We start from the raw sequence: 18,866 nt of genomic DNA on the forward strand, positions 1-18,866 counted from the left end.
ACTGAAATCTAGTGGCTGACAAAATATAAGGTTGGGGGGCTTTAAATGAGGTTAATTTTGTTAAAAGCTGAAATAACATTCCTGAAAATGAGTTATGTAAGAGTTTTAAGAACAGTATTGCCTTTAAGTTTTATAAAAATTTAAGACAAAAATCTATAAACATACTTTGTCTACATGCTTAAAAAAAGAACTGTAATCTAACAGATATTTGAAGTCTGTTAGATAAAATTTAATGCAAATTTGAGAGAAACTGAGCAGATAATTAAGTTGGAAAATTTTCACTATTCGTAAAGATGGGCTGGGAGATCGAGCTTATTATTCAATGTTTCCCTAGGTTTCATTCTAAAGCACAAAAGTTTGCAACGAGAACTTTTATAAAAGTCGCAATAATTAAACAGCTTAAGGAAGATTAAAGAAAATTCTCTTTAATTAGCTAAGCTTAAAGGAGATCAGGAGTTGCGTTCCGTAATTTGGTGCAAGTCTAATTTGCTGAAAGGAAAACTTGTTAATAGACTTATTCATTTTTATAAGGCGCTTAGTGTTTTTGCCTAGTTTCCAATTTAGTTTCCAATCCTTTATTTTGAATGTGCGCATAAGCTAATTTTAATATTTACTTAAGCAAATTTAACCAAACAAAAGCATAATTGAATTCTTTTCTCTTGTTTTGGTGCTAAATTGGCCCAGAATTATACATCTATTGCATTTTGAAAAATAATTATTGGTATTTAATGTAAAGTTAAAGGAAAAATATAACAGTAATAAAAAGCATCTCATTTCAAAACGAATTTGGTAAGAAATTTAAAACGATTTTTGGGTTTAAAATACCGTACTCTACTTGAAAGCTATGAAAAGGGGGGAAGGAGACTTTACAGGGACACTAAGATCAACAAAGATTTATACGTGTTACCTTAATTCGCTAGAATGCCCTCTGTTATCCAGTTTCAGTGGATGTAAATGATGGGTGTTGTTTGATTATCATTTCAAAGTTGAGAGCTTGAAAAATACTTTCTGATATAATTATTCTCCAAAATGAAAGAATTTCCTGTCTGTAATTACTATAAAGTAATTGACGTCATTTCATTGCCAGCAAGTGAGTTAATCGTTTGAAATGAGAAGAAAAGGCAGGTAAAACCCTTGAAGAAGGGAAGACTAAAGAAAACTACCCCGCAAAACGATTTGCAGCCTTACTCGGCTGAGCTTGAAAGAGTGCTTAGTTGTAAGAAATGAGAAGCAAACAGCAGTTACACTTACTGTTTTCAGGGGGGTTGTACCTAGCAAAAGCAAAGAGAAAGATATACGAGCAAATAAATCCGTACAAAAAATTGATAAGAAACCGACGTCTAAGCATGTACAGTGAGCACACGATAATAAAAGATTGACTGTGTAAAAATGGCATAACGGCCTCTTAAGTGGTCAAATAACAATCTCTTCGACAACCAAACAAAGGAGTGATGTATTTTCAGAACGGATGAAACAAGACATTCTGAGTCCTGTAGTGTTCAGAGAGCAAAGTGTACTTCTATTCTTATGATTCTGGTTTGCATCCCAGCTCACGCAGCGCTTGAGCTGGAAATATTTGTATGTGCAAAGAAAGATGCCGAAACATTTGTTAAGATGGAAATATTTCCTTTATTTTTCTTATGTTCTGAAATACCGATTTCATCTTTTAGGACCCCAAAGGCTCTTGTGACCTTGAAAAAGCAGAAAAACAGATGTTTTTTTTAAAAAACCAGATAATTGTGAATGCCTGCACAATGGTCAGACCTTAGAAAGACTTTTGAATGAAACTGAAACAGAAAATGAGTGCAAAGAATACAGAGCATATATTATAGTTAACCTAAGCTATAATTTCCGGCTGGCAACATATAAATTTAACTAATGAGCTTTGAGTAGTAAGTCTTGAAGATGCGAACTTAATAAAGAAAAGACTTTCACTTTGAGAGCACATAGAAGTAGTATCAAATTCGTGCCAAACTTGTTTCAGAATATTTTTCGTTACAGTGTGGGCAGCAGTATCAATCATCAAGATCATGATGATCATGTAATGATCACGTTTGTGGATAAAAGTCGAGCGAACTGATATCGTTTATGTACTCAGAAAGCTGAAACTGGCTGTGGGAAGCATTGTAACTTACGTAATGCTTACGCGTCCCGAAGGAGTACGCTGTTAAAAAATCATGACATTCTATCGAAACAGTTTGGTGACATACAAATAATTAAAAACTTTTATATTATATGCGTCAAATTAATTCATTTGAAAGCGGTACAGAATTACGCTCGTCTGGAAGTACTTTTACATCGATTAATATGCAATAAATATTTTTATTGTTTGAATATTTTTGTAACTATTATTTCTTAAAAAAGGGTATTACTTTCTCACCTGTAATTCTGCCGAGTCGTTTCAGCCGGTCTCCAACGTAACCAGCAATGTGTGCACCCAGACTATGTCCAATTATATGACAGTTTTCTCGTTTTATTCCAGCATATTTCTGAGGAATTATAAAAGAAATTTTAGTCAAACATTCATAGTCAGTTAATAGTTGTCATTACAGTGTTAAATATAACAATAATTCATTGAATCTATAACTACAATCGAGTACCGGTTCAGCGGCCACTGAGTTGATCACACCACGATGGTCGTTCGAAATTCACAGCGGATAGGTGAAAATTCATTTTTGCTATAGAAGTCTCTGTATTTGTTTTCATCATTAGTTAGTAATTAAGTAATTGTTCATTTATACTGAATGAAAAAATTGTAGTGTGTTTGAAAACTTAAGTGAAGACGCAATTCATTTAAAAAAGAAGAAATTTTGGATGTTCAGATGGGATTCTGAATGCAGGAAATTTCAATGCTTAGGGAACTGAAAGGGATACCTTCTCATGCAATAAATCCATCTTACATGAGACATTTACAGAAACGTTGATTTCGAACTATGTTCTGTATAAAGCATTCAATTTAAAATTGAATCCCTCATAGAAATATTAAGTATATCTATATCTATCTATATATACATATATATATACTTAATATTTCTATCTTACGTATCTTGCTTCGAGCATATGTTCGAAATACTCTTCACCAATTTAGTGCTTTTGCCCACACATGTTCTGGCAACCTTACGAAGCCTTTTACCTGTATTCTGGATAGCAACAATGATGTTCACTTTCAGCTTTTTCCAAGACGTTTTTATACATAGTTTGTTTTAATTACTTACACAAAATGTTGTCTAAAATGGTAAGACTTGGATAATTTGAAGGGCTTTAGATATGATTCTGTTGCCAAAGTACTACTCCAGAATTCTTATTGAGGAGTCTGATGCATGACATGTCGCACCATCATGCCAAGAATGCTGTTCATTTTCCTACAATAAGCAGAGAACATTTAGACAGTATCTTGATAGATTTCAATGTCAGTGTTTGATTAAAGGAACAGAAGTGTTTGATTATTTGCCGACACGAGTTTTCGAAAGGTGCAAAAGAAATTTGATAAATAGATGCAAAATTTTAGGGCCCATATTCAATAAATTGTGCTACAGACGTGTTCATTGTGACGAAACTACGTTTCTTCTCATAAATCATGCCTCACCAGACGAAAACATGTCTCATGTTATCATCTCACATCCGTGATAAAGGCATGACTTAAAATGGAAATGTCACCACAAATGGAGCTGTTACAAAACAAAAATCAGAGACACAACACAGAGTGCGACATTATTAGATACCTATTGCCCATAAAATAATCAAATCAAATCCCTGTTTCTAAAAAATTTTGATACTTGAATAATCAAATCCCTGTTTCTAAAAATTTTATTCCCCTGTCAGCAAATTTGATAATCAACGGAACAATACAGAAATAGATGATGGTCAATAAGAGCAAAATAGGAACAAAATTATATATTCTCAAATGTGCAGATCACATTTAACTCTTACACATTTAAAACTTAAATTAAACTAAACATTTTTATACTATGATCTTTCAACAGTAAAATAAATTTAGGATAATATTACTGAAAAATTATTGCGTCTTATGTTCGATTCCAGTTCGAATGATTTGACTCAATGGTTATTGTTTCATGCATTACATATCTCAAAGTCAAATTTTCGTATAAAAGATTTTCTCTCAAGGCAGATAGTAGTTGACTTGTTTTACTGAAATAAAAGTTTTAAGGGTTTCTCTCTTTTTCCCACTTGACTTCGTGGTGTAATATAAAGCACGCCCGACTGGCAGTCGGAAGATCCGGAGTTTGAGTCCCGGCAAGGGTATAAAAATTAAACAATTTTTTCTGCTTCGAAATAAACTAATGACTCTACAGGTTATCCTTATAGCATGCGATAACTGCTTACGCAAGCGATATATTATTATATATTTACAATTTTACAAGTTTATATCGTTTATAAAACTACTGTGCAAATGCTAGGTAAATATTGTTTTTAAGAAGATATATAAAATAAGTGTGTCTTTATTCTGCTTATGATGCATTTAATCTTCATTCTGGAAGGGGGGTTAAAAGATGGCCTGAACCAAAAATTTCCATTTTGAAAACCGTTCTTTACTGTCTGTAAAATGAAGATTGCACGAATACCTTTTACTTCAAGCGCTGTTGCTCACATTTACATACATGTATAACTGAAGAGTTAATAGAAAATGGAAAGGAAAGTGGAGCTACTGGCTTTGAAATATTGCCAGGTTCATATTCATAATAAAGACACAATATATTTCCTATATGTATCGCTTCCCTTCGGTAGATTTCGAAACAGTACATAAACTCAACTTACTGAAACAAATTGACACTTCAAAGACCGTAAAGTCTACCAGGCAGGACTAGTTTCTTTGAAGACATAAACATACTTCAGAAATTCAATTCCATTTTAGATACTTTACACTCAATGTATTCCTAACAAAAATGATATCCTTTTTAAGAATTGCCACTTCCAGAGGTTGCATTAAGTGTATATAAAAATAAATTTTTCTGAGGGTATATTTTATTTACTAAGTTTTAGAATGCTTTCCTGGCTGTAAAAAATTTTGAAAGAAGCCACTGAAAAAATTTCTAAAATATCATAAAGTTCTAGTACATTAATTATTAGAAAGTTTTGCATTTAATTTTATTGGTAATACTAATCCCACTTTAAAGCATCTCTTATAGAATATGTGAAATAAGTGAATCATTCTTTTAAATTCCTGTGTAACAAGCTACTCGTAATTTGTTATTGTGAAAAATTTCTTCAAGTTTTATATTATGAGTAGGTAACAACTTTATTTCAGCCTGTATTTCTAAGATTATTTTCGAGAATTTTATATGCTGCCTAAGATGTCACGAATATTAAGTTTCTGTTAGGATGCCAAGTAAAATCGAGAATTTCAGAAATTATTTAATCGTTGTTAAAGTTAAAAAACATTTTTCGATTTTTATTTCATACTTAAACAATTTTAATATCACTACCTGCCATGAGAAATAACTCGAAAAGCACACATCAAAGTACTGCAAAATCCAAGTCAGAAAATTTAAACCTCATAATACCGCTCAGATTTGTCTAGATTTCCATAATAATAGAAGAGCAGTTTCTTAAAGCTACATAAAGTCGTACTCTATTGCCTCTCGGTATCAATGAACAGCTTTTATGCCGAAAGATCATTTTTATAAATTTAAAAATGTTTTAATATTTTACAAAGGAGCTCTATGTTCGCAAAATATAACGTATCTAAACAATATTAATTACATTGCCAGAAACTGAATCCTCTAGAAATAAGTTTCCATTAAAAATATGTATAATACAATGCTTCTTTAATTACTTGATTACCTACTAATTATTTGAAAACCTCTTTATATCTGACAGAATTATTTTTTTATGTGAATGTGAGGGGAATGTTAGCTAAATTTAAGCCGAAAAATTTTCTGCGTTATTTTTAGCGTAAGTATCAGGATGAGAATGTTTTGTCAAATTTCAGTTATTTATCTAGTTACCTCAGCGTGAATACTTCCCTTTTTCTACAATAAAATTCTTACCCTAATTATACGATATCGTATTTGATCTTCAAACTGAAAATATCTTTATGTATAAATCCTGCAAGTACCGAAGATGCAAAATCTGTTTGAATAGAAGTCTTGTAGAATATCGTTTATTAAGAGAAAATCATTTCGAACAATGCTTTTTACAGAAATCTCATGAATATGCATGTTTTCATTAGAAGTCGAAAAACAAAATGAGTGATGTTTGTACGCATTATTTTCTCACTGTTATATTATTGGATACAAGTTTTATAAATTAATATTCGGTATTTTCCTTTTAATCTTTTCGTGTTTATTCAAATTCTACAAGGAAATAATATGCATGTTTTATTAAAAATACTTACAAATTACATTTTTAAATTTTTATTACCATTAGCCTTTTAAATTATTTTAGCTCAACGTAACTGAAATTAATTTAAGCTTAGTTATAATTCATCGTGTATGGATGCGAAATACATTATTAACTCGAACAATACAGACCTTTAAATGAGGTATGTACATTTTCGGAATATAACAGTTACAATGCTATGGAAAATGATAGAAAATTGTAACGATTTATAATGGCACGCAAAAAGACCGAAAATCCGGTAACCAGTGGTTCAACATTTCTGATAATCCGCCACGCTTATCCCCGACTTTCGTGGAGTATGAATGCATTGAAAGTGTGTCATAGGAATGACGCGATACTTTTAAGTACAAATAATGTTATTCTTTGTGCACATTTGACTGAATTATATTGGCAATATCGAGGAATTTTAGGCTCGGTTCATACAAATGCAATCTTTACTATTGCTGCTGCTTGTGAAAAAATATGAAGAGCCTACTTTTACAGGATTTTAACAAAAATTGTTGCTTAATGTCAGGAAGTATAGTTCTTTTCAAGAAGGTAAAAGTACTGATGGTCCTATTATCAGCCAGTCTGAAGTACTGAATACGAATGAGAATGTTATATGGTCCCCTAGCTGTACAGAACTGAATCAGATTCCTTCTGACCCCTTAGACGGAGTTATCGCTCGTCTAAAATATAGTTGAGAAGTCTTAAGAAGGATGTAAATAACCCTTTTTATTAAATCTTGAAACGAATAGAAAGCACAACTTGTGCCAAGTAAATTCTGCCACTTCCAGAAATTTTAAAGTAACAAAGTTGGAATTTCAAATTTATGGAATCTTAATCGAAGACTGTACAAACTAACCTAAGTAAGCTGGTTCAATATTTTAATGCTGGGTGATAGAACGTAAATTGCAGGCGATTCTGCCAAAAACCTACATCTAAAACATTCAGAACTCTGAAATACTCTATTATCTTATTTGATACTATCTGATTTGATTTGTGACTTAAATAAATACTCTGCCATCTAATTTGCGTCCTGATGAAGATTACGGAAAGACCAAGTTACTGTAAAGGTTTAAATGATAAAAACCGGTTAATAATTATAAAATACCTTACAGTGTTCATTCTAACAATTCACTGCTCAAAATTTTAAAAAAGCTAATTAGCCACTACAGCATAGGGTAATCACTGTAGCATTTGAAAAATAATGAATGCTGAGTTCATGAAGGAAGTAAACATTAATCTTATGCAGTGGGTTTCAAAACACAATTGATTTAAGAGAATACTAAATTTTGCTCTTATTTTCTAATGTGCTCCGATGCTTTAAAAACATCTGTAGGATTAATGCAATGCAATTTTGTTTTAAATTTTTCATTTTTGTAATATGTTAAATAACAACTATAAAATCATTTCCACAGCATTATTAAGTCCAATAACCTGCCATATTTGATAATCTGCAATTGTTAAAGTGTCCCGAGCGTGCCGGATTATCTGACATATATTTTGCAATACGTACTAGAGATGAAACTCCAATCATGATTTAGGCTACTTTCCTCTTTTTATATTAATGTAAAATTTTCCAGAATCTGTGATAACTTTTGCCGTTACTGAGAAAAGATTAGTATTAACCAACCCAATAGTTCTAAACATTGGTTCCAAATCGTGTCAAATCCGTGAGCTGTTTAAACAAGTTAAGTGCCAAGTATCAAATATTAGTTTATAAGGTATTTCTTCCGACTTCTTGGTGTCGTGGTCTGCACGCTGGGCGCGTATTCCAGAGGTCCATGGTTCGATACCCGGCGAAGGCGTTGCAAGTTTTTCATTTCTCCTGCTTCCAAAAATACCTAATGTCTCTACAGTGGCGCTCGAACTAAAGGGGTGTTGGATGATGATTCTTCTCACCCAGGATTCGGTGATTGGGTCCCCTGAAAATTTCAGTCGCTCTTTAAAAGGGGGAGTATATAAGGTATTTCTCCCGCCTTCTTGGAATGCCTTAGTGGTGTAGTGGTGTGCACGCTGGGCGTGTATTTCAGAGGTCCGTGGTTCGGTTCTCGGTGAAGGCGTTGGATATTTTTTATCTTGCCTGCTTCCAAAAAATACATAATGTCTCTACAAGTTCAAATATGGTAAATGAGCAATATTTATTGTGCTGCCTATGCAGCTGGAGCAATAGGCTTCGTGTGTTAATAGTAAAACCGCATGCTGCATTAATTTAAAAGTATTCAAAATACAAAATTATTGATAAATTCAATTATTACAAAAAAAAAAAATTGGATACAGGAAGAATATCATATTTTAACATTGAACATCGTGTAAGTACATCCGTACGCACTAAGTTCAATATTACCTACTATATGAAATTTTTTAGGTTATTCAACATTATCCTAGAATTCTCTTAACTGTTAACTTAAGTTTTTCATTCTGAAAGTCACTTTTGTTTTTAGAGCCCCTTGCTGTTTTCGTCTAATAGTTTTACGTAATTACGTTGTGCGTTGAAAATTGCATGAAAATATGTTATTAGTCTTGGTATGTTTACTATTAAATAAAGTTTATTTATCTATGAGAATATGATTTAAATTTTTGTCGTGTTGTTCTGATTTCTTGACTGAAATTAAATCTTGAATTTAATTAATTTAATATTCTGCGAACTATGAGTATTCTTTAGGTTTAGTTCCTGTTATATAGTTAAAGTCTGTAAGACCAAGTTAAAAAGAAAGATGCAATGCTAGAATTAATTTTCAATTAATTATAGTATTAACTGAAAATCTAGATAGTAGAATTAATTTTCTATTTATTTCAGCCAGAAATCTGAAGAAGGGGAGAAATTAGACGATTTATTAAATACATGATGGGAACTAAGACAAAATAGAAATTGGACAAGAAGTATTTAAAAGAGAAAGATCAGTATAGCAGGTGAGATCAACAGTATTTTGAAGTACACTATATAAATTTCGGTAAATGTAAGCGCAAGTTGAAAACATTTGAAATGAAATAAAAGTATAAGAATAGATTGTAATTGAAATGTAGAAGCATGTCAGAAAATCGAGGAAAAAGGAACAGTGACAAAGAGAAACTAAATCTGTAGAAAGAAGTAGGAAGAGTTCGAGAGAAAGAAGAAAACTGATAGAGAAAGGCTGATGTACCAGATTCAGATTTCCATCCCAATATAAGCTCCCAACTGCTGACAAAAGAAATGCCTTGACTTTCTCCATTTGCAGGGTATATAAAATGCAGCTGAAATGCTACGGAAATTTGAGAAATAAAATTACGACAGTAAGCTTTACGCATCTCTTGGAAAAGGTTATACAGTTCTTACTTTCAGAAAATATTTAGATATCTAAGCACCATTATAGCCTAGATTTGCATTTCAGAAAATAGCAACTGAACTTTTCCCGAATTAAACCAGAAGTTAAAGACCAAGAAAATTTCAAGAATAGTTTCTTGATAAGGAAATTTAGGAGAGTTGACTTTTTTTTACATCAAGAAACTAAATATGTTTAGAATATATATATATATATATTCTTTGAAGATGGTATATGGAAAGTTTTTTTATTATAAATTATTATATGTATATTATATATATATATATACAGGGTGATCTTTTTTAAAGTGACAGTGTTTGGAGCGCCCTGTAATGCGATCTAATAGCCGAAATGGCCTCCAAACTTGGTATTTAGACTAATCAAGACATAAAATCGTACAGTTAAATTATTAATGTTTATTTACTACATTAACTTCCCCGGTGAGGAATTAGACCACATTCAATGTGAGCAACGTTCTCAGAAATAACACCGTGCATTCTGTGCACAACGTTCTCCACAGCCATATGTAACATATCACGAGGAATATTTCGCCCTGTCTTTGGTATGTTGTCCTTTAGAATAGACAAATTTGATACTCCACCAACATTAACTTGAGATTTCAAATAATCCCAGAGCCAAAAATCGCATGGCGTGAGATCAGGGCAACGAGGCAGACATGCAACTGGAAAACTGCGACTTATGACGCTATCATTGGTGAAGTTTTGGCGCAACAGATGCTTTACCTTGTTACTAATGTGTGGCGGAGCAACATCTGCATAAAGATTGTTTGTTGGAGACGGTTTCTTTGCTGAAGTTGTGGAATAACAAACGTTTGCAGCATTTCATGGTACCTTTCTGCATTTATGGTGCACGTTTGGGGTTCTGTCGGAGTAATGGTCTCAATCTCAAAAAAGAATGTCCCAATTACGAATTTGGCTGTGAAACCACACCATACATTGACTTTTGGGGAATTTAATGGGATTTCGTGCACGGTATAGGGCTGCTCAGAAGCCCAAATTCGGCTATTTTGTATGTTTACGGACCCATTGAGATAAAAATGGCACTCATCTCCCCACAGAATGTGCCATGGGAAAGCATCATCAATTTCTACCCTGCCAAAAAAGACAGAGCGAATGTCACTTGCTTATCATAATCACTTGGTTTTAGTTCGTGCAAGCGGCTGATTTTGTAGGGGTAAAATCCAATAACGTGCCGCAAAACTCTCCATACCATGGAATAATTCATGTTCAATTGTCGAGCTACACCCCGGGCGATACTAGTACCAGCAATGGTTCCCTGCGATCCTTCGAATATTGCAGTTGCCACATCAGTTATTACATTTTCTGATACTGGTTTACGTCTTCTCCCAGCTCGAATGGTCAGTGACCCTGTTTCCTCGAACTTCTTAATCATTTTCTTAAGACCATTCAGCGATAAAGGCCCCTTTCGTAATTATTTTCTGGTTCGAAATTCCCGAAGAGCTGCAGATGCATTACATTGATTCATGTAATACAGCTTCACCATTAACACACGTTCCGGTAACGTGAGAGGCATGTCCATTAGAGCTCGTTTACTTCAGCTGAGATTATTTGTCGGAGCTGTCTACTACTTGCTTTTATAGCCCCTATTACATTACACAACATTTGCATTTTTCTTTGATACCCGTGTTTTATGCTAATTCTCGTTATTGTAAGCTACAGAAGCGCCACAAAATGCCCTAGCGGCGATTTTTGGAACTAGTTTTTTTTTTTCCCACGGAATCCTTTTTCCCATGTCTTGATTAGTGTAAATACCAAGTTTGGTGCCATTTCGGCTATTCGATCGCGCTACAGGGCTCTTCAAACACTGTCACTTTAAAAAAGATCACCCTGTATGTTCTATATCTATATCTCTTTCTGTCTTTCTCTATAAAATATATATTATATATATATATTTATATTTATATAATGAACATATATAAAGTAAAAAATCAGTTCAAAACCTAATCCATTTGCTCACTGATAGCAGCAAAAAGTGCTAATAATAATGCGAAATCAAATAAAAAAAATGAAAAAAATAAAAAATAAAAAAATGAAAAATTCCTCACATATTGAATTCGTAAAACATCACATGGGAAAACAAACAAAAGAAAAAAAAACAGAAGCACAGTAACAAACTGCAAGATATATGATGACAAAGTATGCCAAAAATGAATTATAGCAGCGAAATGACGTTAAAGACACTGAGCAGATGCAAGATGGTGCTCCTCCACACATCGCCACCCGTGCTCGGCAAGTGCTGCAATATCACTTTCGAGATAGAATCATCTCCTGCAACTTGGCAGTTTTGTAGCGACCACGATATCTTGGCATCACTCAATTTTTGATGGGTTTCTGAATTATCAGAAATCTAAGATGTACACATCAAATACACGAAATTTGCCATAATTCAAAGATGGCATAAAACATAAAGTTATATAGAATCCTTCTGCAATGCAATGCGTTATTTTAAATTATTAAATTATTGTTAAATTAAATTATTTTTGTTTTTTCATCTCCTCTCTTGTGTTTTAATTCGTTCTTTTGAATACTCCTTTTCGAAAATGTTTAACACCGGCAGTTTTCGCCATACGTAGCATTTTTCCAGCGCCGTTTATGGTTGTTTAGTGAGCTGATCAATAACAATATCTGAAATTTTATTTCGATAGGGTGAATGGATAAGCCGCGAATATCTCTGCCTCCGAAAAATAGCAAATGTTTTTTAACTGCGTCATTTAAACATTAATCCCTGTCACATACATTTTATATAATGCTCATGACACATGTACTTATATAATAGGAAAAATGTTTTTATTTGATAAATAATGTTAAATTTTGCTAACGAAAATATTAATTAACCAAACGAAATAAACTGGAATTATTTGTCACTAACATCCATCTTATTATATAGGCATTATTCTTAGTTTCTCCGCCTTGTTAGCAAATAGTGTGCTGCTTTCTTGTTTACTAAAATATATTGCTAGGTTAATTTATGCTAGGTTATTTTAATATGGAAAAGTACAGCAGGGTTACCTGCCTAAGTGAAGAGATGCATTTGTGGAGGACTTTCTGAGAAAAACTAGCTTGCATTCACCTTACGCATGTTGATAGCCAATCATGTAGCCAATCCGTTTGCCTGGGTTCAGATCTGGGTCAAAGTACCAGTATCCAGTGGTCTTAATGTATTGGCTACTGGTGGGGTCAAACAAATTGTTATAAATATGTGAAATATGAATGTAATTATTGAAGAAGGGCTCGTGTTTTGTGCCAATTGAGTAATGTATCTTTTTAATATAAGAATGTTTTGTCACGAATAAATTCTCAAGTGCTCACCCGAATATGATTACAGTTACATCTTTACGCATCCACTTCATCATCACGTTCTAAGTAACCCAACTGAAAATATCACTGTATGTATATGAGTCGGCTACTGCTGGACTCCCTAAGTGAAATTTCTCTAAGAGGATCATCCATGATTCCAGATTATTAGAGATTTTAATATCAGTGTTCACATGTTCTTTCAAAATAACTGGTCAGTTGCATGGCTGATCATCTGTAAGTTGTTGTTCCCATGAAAGGTTTCATTGCATATTTATTTATAATATAGAAATGTTATTAATTTAATATTGAATTAAGAAATATTTTATTATAATTAAGAAACACAAATAGTTTAAAGATTTATCCTTTATTTAGGAGCAAGACAGGAGCTACCCTATCTGTGCACTCCTAGATTATCGCCTTGGTTTGCGCAATTGTAAAAACAGCTGCAGTATTACAGACATACCGGGTAAGTGATAGTAAAGACAATATTTATCTCTGCCGCATTGATCGGTATAATGGTTAGTTCTACTGGTTAATATACGCTAGGACCGTTTTCAAATCCTGGGGATGTCGAGGATTTTTGCAAGTGTATATTGTCTTTGCAGCATGACGGCATTTCAATACGCGGTGAGAAGAAAGTCCTCTAAAGAGGTTTGGTGGCAGTGAAAGAAGGGCGGTAAACCCTTGGATCGGTTCCCTGGGGATTCTTCAAAACTGGGAGGAAATTATGCAAATTAAGATTGTCACCTGTGAAGTGCCCAATGCTAGTGGCAGACTCTCATTGTCGCGAAAAAATTAGTGGATTCGTTCTGTTCGATGTTACTGTGAGACAAATCACAGTTTATTTTTCTCATTCAAAAGGAAAAGCAGACAAGTTAAGAATTTTTTTTTTCATGAACTTAGAAAGTTATGAATACTAATAGCAGTCCACCTCAGAATCGTAAAGAAGGAGATGATGCACATAAGATTCAATCTTTACAAAACAAATCTAGGATTATAGGCAGGAAAGAAAGTGACTGAAGAAATCAAAAACCTGTTATCGAATGTCGCTGACGAAATTCATAGCCCAGAATCAAAATGACACAAAGCTCAGTTTATTAGCCAATATTATTAAATCCTCGATTTAAATAGAAACATTAGTATTTAGAACGAGCGATGTTATTTAGCCTTAGTGCATCAATTTTATGCTGTATGTTTTATCTGTAATAATCGGGATATAGGAATTTGTTATTTAATCAAGAAACTGATGCTTATTTGCAGTTCGTGGGGAACTCAAAAATGCGACAAAAAATACCAGAAGCTGAACGTGTGATTTGAAACTTTGAGTCATGCCACTCGCAGTTTATACTACTCTTGTACCACATTAAATGAAATATGCTTACAATCTGGACAACTATATGCATCTTCCAGGAAATATCATATTCTAAATACATCCTTCTTTCTTAATGGGGGCCCACCAGCGGCCGAGCGGTAAAGTCGCTGAATACTGGTAGTTAGGTCCGAGGTTCGAATCCCGCGAACGGGCTGGCTGCATGGGCGTTTTCGTGGTTTTCCCCATGTGTAACGTGTATACGAGCCAGTTTCCCTTAGAAAGTCCTCCACGAAGGCATCCCTCCCCTTAGGCAGATAGCCCTCGAGGCTTTGCCATAATCACACACACACACACACTTTCTTAATGGACAAAAACTAGCAGCAAAATATACCAGGAGTATTTCAAAAATTGCACCTTTCTAGAATTCCTTTAGAAGGTAATTCCTTTCTAAAATACTGAAAAATGGGAAGATTTGTCTAATTCAGACTCTTAAAAGATAATGATAAATGTTGGTAAAGCTCTGCAGAAAATCTTCTGCATAAAAAGAGCATTAAAATCCCAAGGGAGGAAACAAATTCTTTAAATAAAATAATAGATGTCTTAAATAGAAATAACTGTCTTCTTTGATAATAAATGGTTCCTATCACCTGAACATTGTTCTATAAACAGAGTAGGGAGCTTTTGAGCCATGAAACAGAGCAGTGAGAATCATCTCGCGTTTCGCTCTTAATATTTTCATTTAAAATTTAAAACTTCATTTTGTTGGGAAATATATTATTTAATTATTATAGCGTAATGCAGTTTCATTTCTTTGAGAACTGGTATGGAATATCGAACCATATTATTTTAAATGCCTTGCTTAGCATCTTTATTTTTTGATTTTATTTTACTATTCTTTTCTTCCTGTGGTAAGTGTTTTCAGCTTCGCATATTTTTTATTCTTTACTACATTTGTGCAGTCAGCAACATTTACATTTGAATGTCTCATTATATATTAAGCTTTTATAGTTAACATTTGGTTGAAAAAACTACAGACACTAAATATTACAAAAGTGCTAAAATTTTATATAATAAAACATTATGTGGTAGTAATATTTAGTTGAAAAACTGTAGACTCTAAATATCACAGAAATGCTAAAATGTTGTATCACAAAACATTATCTTAGTATTAGATTTCTTATTTGCCGTCCATTATTGTATAGTGTTTAGGGGAGCCAACTGCTATACCAAAAGGCCCGGGTTCGTATCCTGGAGAAGCCATGACTGTAACTCTCCGTCCCTTCATAGGAGGCAAAGGTGGCACCACCTATTAGGTGCCTCCATAGTAAAATGACCACCACATCTGCTCTTGGTTGTGACCAAGCCGAAGTCGGCTGAGGGGGCCCTCCATTGGGATTAAAAAAAGTTTCTTATCTTCCCGACTTAGAATATCAAGAATTATACATTTTAGATTATTAAAATTTTTAATTCGCAAAACTAATCTTGTAATATAGTTTTCAATATTGCGAGACATTTAACTTACCTCCAAAGTTGTGATGATTAGTGCAACTTCTGCAGCCACTACTCTGGTATTAGCTGTTGCTTGGTAGTAAGGAGCTTTATTCCCTCCACTCCAGTCAACGATTATGATGTTATAATCTCCGTGCAACAAGAATTCGTCTTTCATTCTCTGAGAAATAAATTATGCACACTTATAAATTCAATGCTCCATAAGTATTACATATCATAAGCACGTTCCATAAATATGGTGCATACGATAAAAATGTCCTGTTTTAGGTTGTATTTGTGTAAAGCACTACAAAGCCACTCATATCAAAGAAAAAATAAAATAATATTTCCCTAAGCAAGGGAAAAATACTGAACACTGATAGAATGTAATACTACATTCTATTTCAGTTAATTGCTTTATAGCCATTTGCAAAACTGTTGAAGTATTTCCCTTTTATAGTCAGCTGCGTTTGTAAGCCATATTTTCGAAACGTTTTCTAAATTAACGGAACAAAGTCTTAGAAACACCACAACTCAAAATTTTTTGATCTGTGGTTACTGGTAGAAAATGCTAAATTTTTAAGTTTTATGTGGATTGGCGATCTTACCTCGCTCTCCCTCCCTCCAAAAGGTTTGGATTACAATACTTGCTTTGAGTTCTCAAGTTTCATGCAACAAATTCACGATAATTAATTTATGAAATAATTCCGAAGGAAATAATTTTTCGTGATGAAGATGAAATATTTCACTACTTATTATGGCTACACTTGCATGAGTTACTGTTATATCTTTATTTACTTTATTAGCGTTATTAACTTAAATTAGTATCAGGGAAATTAGTTAAAGGGAATTTGTCATTTTTTGTAAAGAAAATGTATTAATATGTCAGATGCATCAATAGGTACAGCTGATTAAGAGAATGGCAACAGTTAGAAATTTCTCTTGCGTGCAATTAAATTGAGAAACCAACAAATATAAATGCATTACATCAAACATGAAATTTTAATAAAACGATGAGAAACAATAAGTAAGTTTTGCTATTTAACATTGATGTTTTTAATTTAACCTCAAAATTTAACAGTAGAGAATAGATGTTAAAATCCTTCCTTAATCTTTCCACTTCTTGTCATCGTTGTATTCCGTTTTGTTACGACACCTGGACATTTTTCACCCACGTGGCTTAAGAAAAATTGTAATTCCATAAAGTAAAGTTTAATATTTATTTTTTATCATCTGCGCACTCTGTCAAATTTCCAGTTCTCAAAGGGGTTGTTATTTGACGTTACCTAAGACGTTTAATTTACCTTTTAAATTAAAACAGTATATTGCTTAAATAACTGAGCTATTGAAAAGAAATATAATAATTTATTTGCTATGTGCTTGATGATTATCGTTTTCTTACTTTTAAATAACATCCTTACTGCTGTAATTTGTTATGCATCTAATTCATGTTGTTTATGATAAATCTGATAATTTTCATAAATATTTGCTCTTTCATTGTGATTAGTAAAAATGCTTTTAACATCATATATTACTTACCTCGCTCCAGAATAATCTTTTATTTGCAAATTAACAATAAGATTTTTATCATTCACTAATCTATCGCTTATGCTAGACATATTTCGAGAAAGAGTATAAAATAATTACTAATTTGCTTCCATATCTAAGTTATTAATAGCAACATTACTATTTAGTTTTCCATTTCGGAAAACGATGTAATGCTTAATGAATTTTCACCCACGTTCTTTCCTCTAAAGACTATTTCTATTTATTTTAATGATTTATGACTTCCATTTCCTACTAATAAAGTTTCTTGATTGCTGTTAATCTTTTGAAAAGTAGGAAATTAATTTCTGTAAAGAAGGAAAAAAATATTAATTTCCTAAATTTCATCTTTTGTTTTTGAAAAATTAATATTATGTTTAGAACTCTATCAATTTATATATGTTTAGAACTCTATCAATTATATATGTTTAGAACTCTATCAAAGAACTCAATAGAGTGAAAACTGTAACAACTCTTGAAAAGCAATTAACTATATGTCATTTGTTTGTTCAAATTTCTTTACCACATTCAGTACTACTGTTACTGTGCTTTCTCAGCGTTTATAGAAAGCAGGACGACCGTAACAGAAAAGCCAATGTGGGCGTTACGGTGGTGAGAAACAGAGTCACCATTAGCTGTACAAAGCAGTGTCAGACCTAAGTTAACAAACAACTTCCGCTTGCACAATCAATTAAATGACGGCTGAATTAGCTCCAAGAAACTAGATTAGAAGAAGATAAATCGAGTATAGACTCCAAGTAAATAAATAAGACGTCCTGACAGCAACAACAAAGATAAAAAATGTAATAAAGTTATTGTTAGCTGGAGAGAAAACGATTATTATGTCTCGAGTTGCGCAACATATGACAGAAATATCTTTTATTAAATATACTAATACACCTTTGTTACCGTCTCATTGAATGGCAGATTTTTATAAAAATTATCTGAGTTATATTACAAATGGGCCAGTTAAAGATATTAGAAGTTATATCACTCAGGTGCATTATTAAAAATGAAGTAAAGTTTATTAAGAAGTAAACATAATTGCTTTTAAAGCTCTCACTTGTAGAGTCGTTAGGTTATACCGATGCAGGAGACATAAATGCTTTCGTAGTCATTACCTCCCCCAAACGCGTCGGACGTGCTTCTAGTTACACCAAGAAGACACTCGGAAAAGATAGAGAAAATACTTTACATATTACCCCTTTCAAAAAGCGACTGGGGATGAGGGGACCGAATTGCCAAATCCTGGTTAAAAACAACACAGAGAAGATTTCTAGAAAATCACCAGATGTCTACCAAAGACTATCAATGTACTATACTGGGAGAACTGGAAATGATGCAAAACACATCGTACCAATTAAAAATAAAAGAAAAAAGATTATGCATTGCAATTTCATAGAGAATTTTCAAATGATTTATGAAATCCATGTTGCAGTTGGCCATGGAAGACGAAAGAGAAATGATGAGAATTTAAGCCAAAGTATCAAAACATTACGGTAGAAATTGTCATTCTTTAAATCTTTGTTAAATTTGTAA

General features: G+C 32.9%; 1 protein-coding gene across 2 annotated transcripts in view; it reads right to left on the minus strand.

The window, feature by feature from the left end:
• The window catches only part of LOC118189880 (pancreatic triacylglycerol lipase-like), a 66,729-nt gene that overhangs the window by 24,123 nt on the left and 23,740 nt on the right, over nt 1–18,866 (minus strand). For both annotated transcript variants that reach the window (XM_035360578.2, XM_085807308.1), the window contains 2 exons: nt 15,817–15,963; nt 2,381–2,489 (listed from right to left, as the gene is read on the minus strand). In XM_035360578.2, the coding sequence (XP_035216469.2) occupies nt 2,381–2,489; nt 15,817–15,963 (256 nt within the window). The remainder of the gene's footprint in view (nt 1–2,380; nt 2,490–15,816; nt 15,964–18,866) is intronic.

This window comes from Stegodyphus dumicola, chromosome X1, assembly GCF_044657685.1.
Source record: "Stegodyphus dumicola isolate Sdum_Otavi_A_Nest chromosome X1, ASM4465768v1".
NCBI classification, from domain to species: Eukaryota; Metazoa; Arthropoda; class Arachnida; order Araneae; family Eresidae; genus Stegodyphus; species Stegodyphus dumicola.